At 41.7% G+C, this 12,865-nt stretch overlaps 1 protein-coding gene across 2 annotated transcripts in view; it reads left to right on the top strand.

Annotated features, from left to right (window-relative positions):
* The first annotated feature begins 8,472 nt into the window (after positions 1–8,472).
* The window catches only part of RNLS (renalase, FAD dependent amine oxidase), an 87,287-nt gene continuing 82,894 nt past the window's right edge, over positions 8,473–12,865 (top strand). The window contains exon 1 of one of the 2 annotated variants that reach the window (XM_072130005.1): positions 8,473–8,525. In XM_072130005.1, the coding sequence (XP_071986106.1) occupies positions 8,504–8,525 (22 nt within the window). In that variant the 5' untranslated portion in view covers positions 8,473–8,503. The other variant, XM_072130004.1, reaches the window with a different exon arrangement.

Below are 12,865 nucleotides of genomic sequence, written 5' to 3'. Positions count from 1 at the left end.
GGTCCTCCAATGGTCCTGAAACTGCAGATTGAAAGCAGGCGGAAAGGGACGCATCCTCCCAAAAGATTGATTCTAGTACCATATGTAGAAAGTGATTTTCAGACTTGTAGAGGTGATAATATTCACACAGGCCAGGGCCCACGGCAGATTTAATCCCCCTGATGACCAGGCCTGAAAAGGCTTTAACGAACAAGGCATTTTTAGCAAACTTTAGTACATATTGCTAAGGGTGATGGCAGACGTGGCGCTTTGAACCCGTTTTTGGTCCGTTTTTAAGCAGTCCATCCAAAAACACATGCGTTTTTTGAATGTGTTTTGTATATGTGGCTGCGCATTAATAAAGCTCCTGTCCCCGCCGCCACTTGTGCCCGCTGTACTACGGTATAGCACACGTTAGTGTGAATTTAGCCTTACTCCGGATCAGTTGGTTGCATTCTGGCAAGATGTCACAAAAAGAATTAGCTCATACTAGCCAATGCGATGGTTACCTTTTCTCTAGTGCTGTATGAAATGTTTCTTTCCCCTTGGCTGATTGACATATAGGGGGAAATTTATCATACGCCGCTGTATGATGGAAGTCCCGCCCCTCTGCTGTGGTGGATACAGAAGAGGCTCAGACCTCCTGGTGCATCCGGCGGGTGGTCGCGACGCTTGGCAGTTTCACGTTAGCAGAATATAGAGTAACTTTACTCTTTTTGTGTATCGCTCCCCAGACAGCTCCATACAGAGATCTCGAGAAAGATTTAGACTTCAGTCTGATGGACCTGTTTGTGGTTTAATGTTCTTTGATTTTACACCATTGAATGTCAAAGGTGCTGGATAACTATGGGAAAGTAACATTATTTATACATAAAGTCCTGACCAAATAGAGGTGATGAGGGACACGAAACAAGAAGATCAGAATTTTAGATTTCCTCAAGTTCCTTCTATTATGTGGAAAGGGGGTTAATAATTTTCACAGTTCTGTGGATTGTCAGCTTCTATTCACAATTTTCATTTAAAGTGCAAAATTGAATTTACTCGTTAGTCAAGTCATATGACAGGGAGTGTGTAAGATATAAGAATGGTCTTGTGTTATATTGGAAAGTGCAGTACTTATTTATATTTTTTTTGCATACATCATTTTTATGATGTGCAAGGCAAATACACAGGTTCAGTATACATGTACACGACATCAGTAAAAAATAAATAAGAATTTTATTTATATAGCGCACACAGATTACGCAGCGCTGCACAGAGCTTGGCAAATCAGTTCCTGTCCTCATGGGGCTCACAGTCTAATCAACCTAACAGTATGTTTTGGAGTGTGGGAGGAAACCGGAGGACCCGTAGGAAACCCACATGTACATGGAGAGAACATACAAACTCTTTGCAGATGTTGACCTGCATGAGACTTGAACCCAGGACCCCAGCGCTGTAAGGCTGTAGTGCTAACCACCAAGCCACCATACTGCCCGGGTATATTCCACATAATCCATTAGCTATACATGAATTATGCCTTGCCAGGGAAATAGATGGGGTAAGAACATGGGGGAGGATTGGAAGAAAAAGGGGGCTGGAGGGGTACAAGTAGGGTATTGGGGTCTGGGGAGGGGGGTACAGGTGAGGTGCTGAAGGAAGGTAATGGCAAGGTGTGTCACAGGGAGAGAACATCTCCACAACCAATCATTTACTTTCTGTGTGAAGTGTATGGGAGACCTCGTAGCGGTTAGTCTCCACCCACTATATCGCCGTGCCTAACCAAAGTATGTGCCGGCATCAGGATTAAATAGCCTACAGGGTAGTGTGCTTGCATGATTTCATCATAGGTTTCCTTTAAGTGTTGCTTTCTTTTAGGCAATAGCCGGTTTATGGAAGTTTAGAGGGATTTTCCACATATCTCCTGATGTTGTCTTCACTGTAGGAAACCCCATTGTATACTATAATGGAGGGCCCCAGCTCCGGTATCTCTATGAATGCCTGGAATGGAGCCATAGTGATGAGTGTGGTGGTGTAGTGCAACACACTAGATTAAATTTTTGCCAAAATGTGGACAGATTATTGTTTTATTTTACTGTTAAAATGACTGTTTCCAATAAATCCTAAGGTCAATCCAGTGTTCTAGTTTTAGAACAAGGTCAAATTGATTTATTTAAGTTTACATGTAAAAACCTTGGTTGTTGTTTTCCATAAATCAAGGAACAGTTTTCTAGCACAGACCTTGATCAGATCTAAACATTTATTAAAACCAGTATCCAAGTATCAAGTTTTTTTTACATGTGGTGGAAGGGTTGTTATGTCCACTGCCTTTACATTTGACCAAACCATACAGTAATTCTTACTGGGATAATAAATAATTATAATAATTCTTTATTTATATAGCGCACGCAGATTACGCAGCTTGCCAAATCACTCCCTGTCCCCAATGGGGCTCACAATCTAATCAAACTACCAGTATGTTTTGGAGTGTGGGAGGAAACCCACATATACATGGAGAGAACATACAAACTCTTTGCAGATGTTGACCCTGGGCAGGCCCGGCACCAGCACCCGGCCAACCCGGGCAACTGCCAGGGCCCCCGGGGAGCTGGAGGGGCCCACTCGGGCCCCCGGATCAATTGTACCAGTGTCGCTATATGACACTGGTACAAACGATCACCATCCGGGTCAATTACTTTTCTGCTTCTATGCGGCTCTCAAGTCGGCGCACATGGTGAAGTCATCAGATCACGTGTGCCGGCTTCAGGGCACGCGCGTACGGGAGGCCCAGGCTGAAGAAAGATGGAGGCTGTTCATGCGCTGCTCCGGGGGAACCAGGAAAGGTGAGATTTTTTTCTTTCCCGGAGGGGGGCAGTGTATTCCGCAGGGGGAGGGGGGGCAGTGTATTCCGCAGGGAGAGGGAGGGTCAGTGAATTCCGCAGGGAGAGGGGGGGTCATTGTGTCCGCAGGGGGTGGGGGGGGGCATTGTGGCCACTGGAGGGCGGCCCTTGCAGGGGCCCACTAAGGCTCTGTCGCCCAGGGGCCCACTAAAACCTGGACCGGCCCTGACCCTGGGGCTTGAACCCAGGTCCCCAGCGCTGCAAGGCTAACCACTAAGCCACCATGCTGCCCGTAGTTATTAAACCCTTGACATTTTAGGAATAATTTTTATTCATAAGGGTAGGGTTCTCTGTTATGAGATACAATGACTTGCACAAAATGTGAATGTGTTCCTATTTGGGGATAAAGTCATGCAAAAAGGAAAAAACCCAACATGAACTAAGTCTTATGATCATCACAAGTTCTCTACAATTTTTTCTTGTCACCAGATTTGACCCCATTAAACTAGCAGCCCTCTCAGATAGGGTATAAAATGTCCTTTCTAGAATTCCCTCTTTTATGTGCAAACTCACCAATTTATGTATAGAGAAAAAAACTGTCATATGAAAATGAACATTGAAGCGTCATATTATACTTGAAATGAGTCAAGTTTTGAGGTTGCAGTAGGCGTGTCATTTGACACTCCATCATCTTTTGTTCTATGGGTTTTAGAAACATGCAAGTGTCATGTCAAAGATAGGAATTTCCTCTTTAAGATCACATCAGGTGGGCTACAGAAAAGAAGAGATGGACAGGTAAAGACAAAGCAGGAAGTGCGAGCTGCAAATAAAAATCCGGTTCCTGCCTATTTAGTTTTTATTTACATTTTTTTTAATGAATTTTACCTTTGCATTTTATTACACAACAATGTATAATGGCAAACACTTATAAACATACATTTGCTTCAACCATATCTCTTAGCATTTATAAAAATGTTCTACCTATTTAACTACTTGTATTCCTGGTTCTGCAGCTTATAGAACTACAAGTCTGAAAGATGAGATTCTTATCTTAAATATAATACCAAAATCATGTTTCTAGGTGCTACAGAACCGGAAATAAGATTGTCTGAAGTGACACTCCCCCTTCAGCCTACGAAAGTGACTCATCTCAAGGCAAAATACGACCCTTCTCTGCTTATTTTCGCATAGCTTTGGAAGAGATTTTTTTAGGTAAATTTGCAAGATTTCACTTAAATGGAACCTGTTACCAGTGACCTTATTTTCACAAAAGACAGCTTGTAAAAGCCCATTACACCTGCATTGCAACTATGTCTTTGTGCCTTCTCTCAGCCTTTTCATTACAATATAATTGTGTGTTTTAACTTAACTGGCTTCCTGACAGAATCCTATGGGGAGTCTCGGAGTTTCCTTTGGTTCAGATGAATTTAAAAAAATCCAAAACATGTGACTTGGCTGTGCTGCTCACTTGCTCCTCAGTTCTCAGCCCCCACCTTTGTGCTCCTGTACAACTCCTCCCTCCTGCTCCTTCACTCACACAGGGCCAGAGCTCACAGTTTGGTGAGATGACAACAGTAGGGGAGGAAGGAGCTTTATAGGAGCACAAAGGTGGGGGCTGAGGAGTCTGCAGCACAGATAAGTCACATTTTTTCCCAAAACAAAGGATTCTGTCAGGAAGCCGGGTAAGCTAAAACATACAATTATATTGTAATGAAAATGCTGAAAGAAGGCACAAAGATTTGTGTAAAGCGGGTGTGATGGGTTTCTTCAACCTGTCTTTAGTGAAAATGAAGTCCCTGGTGACAGGTTCCCTTTAAAAAAGGGAATTCTAGTAGTAGTTTAATAGGGCCAATCAAATTACAGGTTTCCTTTAAATTTGTATTTGAGCCACAACAATGCCTCAACTTTACCAGGACTCCACAGGGAACCATATATCACTATGAAACTCTATCCTAAATTCTTTCCAGAAGTAATATAAGGAATCAAGAGATTATACTGAAAAAAAGTTGGTTAATAAAATCCCAAGTTTAAAGGTCAGATGACTTGTACTCAGCAAATAACTGAACTTTGGCATATTAAGGCTGTAGGAGACGGATCAGAACATTTCTCATAATAATGGACACGTAATGGACCACTTTACTTTTCAAAGATCCTCTACTGAAAAACAAGCTAGAATAGGTCTACAGAGATGTAGATGTAAACATATGAAACTGTGGTTTTATTGAGGGAGAAACAGATTTCATGTGCCTTCGATAATAATGTAAATGAAGATTATAATGTTTGCATTTGCAGCCTTTGATTTTGTTGACATATTTCACAGATGTCATCAATACAGACATTTTGTAACATTTTGTATTGTGTTTTTCCTGCAGTTTCCAACAGTGTCTCGATTTCACATTCTAATAATGCCACTGGCAACTGTAGGCAGAAGAAAGCGTATTATCATAATAATAAAATGTAACTGATACATGGGGCTAAATATCCCCTTCATCTCCATGGAAACTGCAAAGCTGAAGTCATCCAGTAGAAGTGACAATTGGCTTAAACAGCAGAATTCGTTTAGAGAAATCGTTTGAGGAGATCAGCGTTCTAGAAGAAAGTACTTCACCATAGCTTTGTATACCGAAATTTGTTTTAGATTTATCCTCATGGGTGCCAAAATTGTATCATTTTATGGTAAGTATACTCCAGGGTGCATGGACTCAATTTGGGTCTTCACGGTACATATACTGTCCATGAAAATCCTGTTTATTTGCTGAAAATCAAATACAACATTGAAACAGGAGTCCCTAGAAGACAGTGGTGCAGGTACTTTCAGAGATACTTGGCACTGGGGCACATAAAGCAGGCGATAGGTGATGGCTAGAATATAGATTGGAGAATGCTTTACCTACCCCAAGAATGGGAGCCGAAGTTACCTGGATGTACTTAAGGATCATAGGTAGGAATTAATGAGGGAAACTTAGAATGGATCCTATTGTTTTTATGGTATCTCTTCTATCCGTGCTGTAGGCATTGCATCTGTGCAGAAGCCAAATCTGGCAATGCCATCCCTGTGTGTCCGGAGTGGGTGCATGCAGCACACCGTAAGGTTCATCATTTGTGTTCAGTCCTGGCATGGAACTGCTGACAGCACACTGCTGTATACACTCTGTTCCTTTGAGGAATGCCCATAATAGAATCACCTTAGGGTGATGCCACACATGGCGTTTTGAACCCGTTTCGAATCAGTTTTGAAACTGTTTTGAATCCATTTTTTGCCCTGTTTTTAAGCAAAAAAAAATGGATTCAAAACACCACTTGTGGCATCGCCCTTAGCTGTTGCTTTGTGCCATAGAACATTAGAGTAATAAGTTTGGAGTGGCAGCCATAATAGCACCAAAGTAAGACTAAAAAATATATGTTGACATGTTACCCTCTGTCCTAGGATTTTGGTTTCCTAATTTTGACAACAAAGAGCTATGGCAGATTCCCTGGTTTCAGTCTGTATCACATACTCTCAATGATGTTCACATGTTAACAAAGACTGACTACCTCGATATGGTAGTATATCAGTCAATCAGTGACAGGATTATTAATGTAAGGGTCATTTCCTATCTGCATTTAGGCTTCCATTTTGCAGATAGGAAAACCGATGGTCTTAATTTTTTTATTCTAGAGTTTCAATGCGACCTGTAGTGGCCAAAGCAGAGGAATAAAAAAAAAAACTGCCTTTAATGAAAAACGGAAAGTAACTGACGCTAACGGAAAGCAAGGTCAATGTATAGTGTAAGCCACGACTCACTGGATACTTGAGAGGGCTCCTGTCTCCTGATGTACCTGGTGGCTGGCTTCGCTAGCTTAAATTTTACAGCAGACCCCTGCCTTGCACTGTTACCAGCGAAATAATCACAATTCCTGGTGGTTCGCAAGGATTTGCAATTATTTCAGGGCATGTACACCAAACAGGTGATAAATGTCCTAATAGAACAAGTGCAAATCTTTGGCATACATATAAATGAATATGCAAAGTTTTTGCACGTTTACCATGCGTTTGGCTGGTTTTAATCTGTTTTTCTTCATTTGTGAAAGATTAAGCAGCTGTGAAAATGTTAATACTGGATTCAAGCCAGCCAAACCCATGGTAAACATGCAAAAACGCATGGGTTTTAAGAACAAATTTGCAGCCGCATATACGTCCCCATAGACGGCAATGGCGGCCCGGCGGCAGTACAGTGCCACACATATGTTCCGCGCCGCACACATGCTCTATCTGTCCCTATGTGTGCTGCCGGGCGCCACTGTTCTCAATGGAAGGGTGAAGGGTCACCTCCTCTCCAGCGCACAGCCTGGCTGCGGCCAGGCAGGCATATGGCTATATGACTGTACCCTTAGGGTAAGAAATACTTTCATGATGTAGCAGATACAAGTTTTGCTTTGCAAATCGAATAATATCTGAAGCATAATCAGTGGATTCTTATATGACCTTTATCCTCACAGAATAAATCTGGGAAGCATGATTAAATCTGAAAGAGGAAATTGGATTAAAATGTGTGTGATAGTCATAGACTTCATACTGCCAAAAATAGGCTATCAGATGTCTGAGTAATGTAAGTGATTGTGAGCGTGCACAACATAGCTGAATCAGAACAATAATCTTCATCAGAGCTACCCCGGACCTTCTAAAACATATTTGTTTTATATTTTAACCAATTCTGATTAGCCAAATGTTCCATTAAAGATTTTCTTCTATTTATCAGGAGAGTATCATTGGCAGATGTTATGGGGTCCCTACAACACTGGGTGTCTTCTCCAGTCTTACAGATAAGATGCAGTTAGTAGGGGGCATTTATCATGCCTTGTATGAGGGTTTTCTTGTGTACAAGGCATAGAAAGGCCCTATTCCTGGTGCATTGCAACTTTTCCCCACCTTCTTGCCTCCTCCATTCCATTTTAGAAAAGTAGACATAGAGGGTGGTAAGCAGGGTGGGCAGCCATAGATTTCAGCCTCCAGTCTTGATAAATTTCCCCAATGACTATGGATGGTGTATTAAAAAGCGAAAGTGGTTTTACTGTTGAGTAAAACTCAAGAGAACTTGACTTAGGCCGGCAGCACAGTGGCATTTTGAACCCATTTTTGTCCCGTTTCTAAGGCCGCGGTCACACGTACCGCTAGACATCCGTTCATAACGTGACGCTAGCGCACAGTGGGAGGTCCTCGGCCCGAACGAGGACAATCAGCTTAACAATCGCATGCGTTTCCCTGGAAGTGCATGTGCGTTCGGGCCGAGGACCTCCCCCTGTGCGCTAGCAGTCCGTTAAAAAACGCATGCGTTTTCGAAAAATTTTGACCGGTTTTACCAATTATCATAATTAAAACGGGTCAAAAACTGATTTGTTTTCAAAAAACGCATGTTTTTTTTTTTTGACTAACTTTAGTTTTATATGCTTTAGTTTTATAAGCAGCAGTGGGAAAATGAAAGCAGAGCTCTGATTGGTTACCATTGGCAACTGGAACAGTTCTGCCCTCAGACACTTCTAACAAATCTCCCCCACTGTGTGTAGAAATAAACAAGTGCTGTCAGGCTGCGTTCACACTGGGAGCTTGTTACAAGTCGTATGCGTGGGTTCTAAGACGTAATCCACACAGAACGTGTGAATGCAGCCTCAGTCGTCTCTATGTAGCTAGTGCTGAGTGCAGCGCAGCTCCTCACCCAGGGAAAGCTATGCTTGTCCAGCAGCTGTTGTGTAAGTGTGGAGGAGTCACAGATCAGTGAGCAGTTCTCGTTCCCTGGCAGCAGAGCCATGTCTAGGATATTAATCGTGGGTGCAGGCCTGACAGGGAGTCTGTGCGCCCACCTGCTGAGGAGGGCACTGGCCAGCAAACTGCAGCTGGTGATATGGGACAAGGCCAGGGGCGCAGGTAATGATCACCACCACAAACGGATCATTGAAAGGGCAAACGTTTCTGTGACCTTATATGCAGGAGACAGGACTGAGAATGTATAATGACTAGTAACATCCTAAGCATTCACAGATATTTGTTGTCACATGTGGTGCGTCTGCCACGTTTTTGTTAAAAACGCTTTGGGAAAAACGCACGTCTTTTGGCGTAACCACATATGTTTTTATAGTGTTTCCTGGATGCGTTTCTATACATCTTAAAATGCAACAATAGTGCCGGAGGCCGCGTTCGCACTTTGCATTAGAAAACATTGGAAACGCAAGGGGAGGAGCTCTGCCAGAACGCATATGTATTTCCACTGAAAAGCATGTATTCTGAAATAAGTAGCAGGCTTTTTGTATTATTTTCATGCAAAACACACGGAGGCGCTGGATTTATCACATAACAAGCGTACAAGCGGTGATTTAGTCGCAATTACTGGCGCAGGGTCGTAAATTGTGGTTACTTCGCCCTCTCTTAGCCGGTTGGTGCAGGGCATATAAACAATACAAAACATGTGGTGCTCATTAATTCCTTAACGTTCCATGACGTATCTATATCTATATATATATTAAAAAAATATGAAGAAGGGTGATGGCACACGTGGCGTTTGAACACGTTTTTGCTTAAAAATAGGCCAAAAACGCGTTTAAAATGCCACATGTGCCATCACCCGAAGGCTCATGGAGTGCGCCCTCTTCATAGAGACATGGGGTTTGATGCTTATCGCCTATTGAAAAACTCTTTGATTGCCGCCAGCGGCATTTAAAAGACGATGGCTCCATTTTTGTTTTGATCGTCCCTCAAATCAGGGAGCGACAATCTGTTGCCATGACAGGCTTGTGTCTTTGTAAGACCTGATTCTTTCTCGTTTTAGCTGATCTGTTACAAATGTGATTTGTAAAGAGCTACTGAATTTGATGGCGCTATATAAATAAAGATTATTATTATTAATGTACGATTTGTAATAGATGATGTGGAAAATCCCCATATACTGCCATATTGTTGTATGGAAGTATATGGTAGGAATAATCAGACAGCCTAGGGTTAAAGTACCTTAGGGAGTCTGAAAAATAGTGAAAAAAAAGTTTTAAATTAATAAAAAGTGAAAGTTCAAATCACTCCGCTTTCCCTGCTGAAAATAAACCAGTAAAATCATAAACGTGTTAGGTATCACTACGTTCCAAAATGTCCGGTCTATGATAATATAATAATGGTTATTCCCGGCGTTGAACCCCGTAACGGAAAATAGCGGCAAATGTACTAAACGTCACTTTGTTGCCATTTTGCAACATATTAAAAAAATGTAACAAAAAGTGATCAAAAGGTCGTACACTCCTCAAAATGGTAGCAATGAAGACGTCAGCCCGTATTGCAAAAAATGGCGTCTTACGCAGCTTCATACACCGAAGAATGAAAAAGTTATAAGCGTCAGAAGATGGAGATAATTTTTTTTTTTTCGTGCACAAGGTTTTAACCCCTTCCCGCCTTGTGCCGTACTAGTACCGGCGGCTTCCCGACTTGCTGCCGACGGCTTCAAAAAGATGGCGGCGCATGGGTGGCGCCATCTTGCTGCAGATCGTCGCTTCCCGTGACGTCATCGGGGAGCGCCGATCCGTCGCCATGACCAGAGGCTGTCTCGTTTTAACCTTTCATTACAATGTGCTATCAGCACATTGTAATGAATGAGGAGGAAAATCCCCATATACAACCAATCCCCAATCAGACAACCAAGGGTTAAAGTACCCTAGGGAGTCTGAAATATAGTAAAAAAAAAAAAAAAATAGTAAAAAAAAATACTAAAAATTCAAATCACTCCCCTTTCCCTAGAACTGATATAAATATCAATAAACAGTAAAAATCATAAACATTTTAGGTATCGCCGTTTCCGAAAATGCCCGATCTAACAAATTATATTAATGTTTTTTCACTGCATCTTACCTCGTAACGAAAATGGCGCCCAAAGTCGAAAATGGCACTTTTTTGCCATTTTGAAAAATATAAAAAAAATCTATAAAAAGTGATCAAAAGGTCGCACAGTCCTAAAAATTATAGCAATGAAAACGCCATCAAAAGTCGCAAAAAATGACACCACCCACAGCTCCGTACACCAAAGTATAAAAAAGTTATTGGCGCCAGAAAATGGCAAAAAATTTTTTTTTAATTTTGTACAGGAGGTTTTAATTTTTGTAAATGTATGAAACATTATAAAACCTATACAATTTTGGTATCCCCGTGATCGCACCGACCCATAGAATAAAATAGACATGTCATTTGGGTCGCACAGTGAAAGCTGTAAAATCCAAGCCCACAAGAATACGGCACAAATGCGTTTTTTCACCATTTTCACTGCATTCAGAAATTTTTTTTTCGCTTCCCAGTACACAGCATGGAATATTAAATACCGTCACTATGAAGTGCAGTTTGTTCCGCAGAAAATAATCCATCAAACAGCTCTTTATGTGGAAAAATAAAAAAAAGTTATAGATTTTTGAAGGTGGTGAGTGAAAAATGGAAGTGAAAAAACTAAAAAGGGCCAAGTCGTTAAGGGGTTAATTTTTTAAAATGTATGAAAACACAATAAAACCTGCATAAATTTAGTATCCCCGTGATCGTACCGAGCCAAAGAATAATGCAGATCTGTTATGTGGGGAGCACAATGAAAGTTGCAAGAAAATGGTGCAAATGCATTTTTTCATGGATTTTACCGCATTTGGACATTTTTCCCCGGTTTCCAGTACAAGGCATGGAATCATAAATACCATCACTAAGAAATACAGTTTGTTACGCAGAAATAAGCCCTCCTACAGCTCTGTATAGATGTTTGAAGGTGGGGAATGAAAAGTGACCGAAAAAAGGCTGTGTCCTTAAAGGGTTAGTGATTGCATGATTGCACCATGCAGATGTGAGGCACAAGCCCCTCTCCATTCGGATTGCATTTGGTGGAGGAAAGGGTGACCCCAAACACAGGCCCGAGCCACTGACACCGGCAGGAATAGGATCTGCTTTCTACGGCCTCCGCTCAGAACCATGAACATCTTGTTCAGTTAAAATGGATAGCATATGGACTGAAACTACTTAACCCCTTAATTATTATCACATTGATTTTTTTTTTTTAATTTTATTTTTTTTTCAAAGAGGCCATTAAAAGTACAACATCTGAGGGTGGGGGCACACGATAGCGTTTTTAGGCCGTTTTTTAAGCAGTCCATTAAAAAACGCATGCATTTTTGACCGTTTTTCCCAATTATCTTAATTAAGATAATTGGAAAATGGACAAAAACGGACAAGAAACGGATGCGGTTTTTAACGGACTTCTTAAAAAAACGGGTTCAAAACGCCACGTGTGCCACCACCCTGATGCAATGCCTTTTAGCTGTGCCAAATCAAAGGAAGGTTGCAAGAAATTGGGTCCTGCTAACACCCAGGATAGGGAAAGTTCTGATCCTGGGTCCTTGGGCCCATTCGCACATGCATTTCCAGTGATTGGTAACCATTACCCTCTGTCTTGTATTTTTTAAGTGCAAGACACTGGGTGCTGGTTACCAAGCGTGTGCGTTTAGCTGGAAATGCATATGTGATTGGGCCAAGGCCGTCCCCCAACTACATAGGTAGTCCAGTGAATTAAAAAGAGATGAAGTCTAAAAAAAAAAAAAAAAAGTTAAAATAACACCAGCATACAAAAGTCGGCCGCCCCTTCAAAAGTTTTTGACGCATTCCAAAGGTTTCAGCCGTGATCACGTGCTGAGGTTACATTGTGTTTTAGCAGGTGCAGTGGAAATGCAATGTATCCTTAGCATGTGATCAAGGCTGAAGCCAGTGGAATGCTTTAAAAAACACATCAAAAAAAGCAACACACCGCAACACACCCTGAGGCTGCGTTCACACTTCGTCTACATTGCGTTGCAACTGGAGAGAAAATTTGCTTAATTACAAATTGGGAGAAATCACATGAATCTTACTCTCCCTGCCGGTTTCGTAGATTCTTTGGTGTGGATTGGTGAAGTTGCAAATATAATCGCAATTTCTTGCAGTGTGCGATTATTTCAGCGGTTTTACGCCAAAAACTGTCATGGAAGCACTGATAAATCTCCCCCTATAGTATAGCTGTAAAAGCAGATGCCATACAATCCAATGTAAAGGG

The sequence above is a fragment of the Engystomops pustulosus genome, chromosome 11 (assembly GCF_040894005.1).
Source record: "Engystomops pustulosus chromosome 11, aEngPut4.maternal, whole genome shotgun sequence".
In the NCBI taxonomy this organism is placed as follows: Eukaryota; Metazoa; Chordata; class Amphibia; order Anura; family Leptodactylidae; genus Engystomops; species Engystomops pustulosus.
This window is presented reverse-complemented; position numbering and strand designations above follow the sequence as displayed.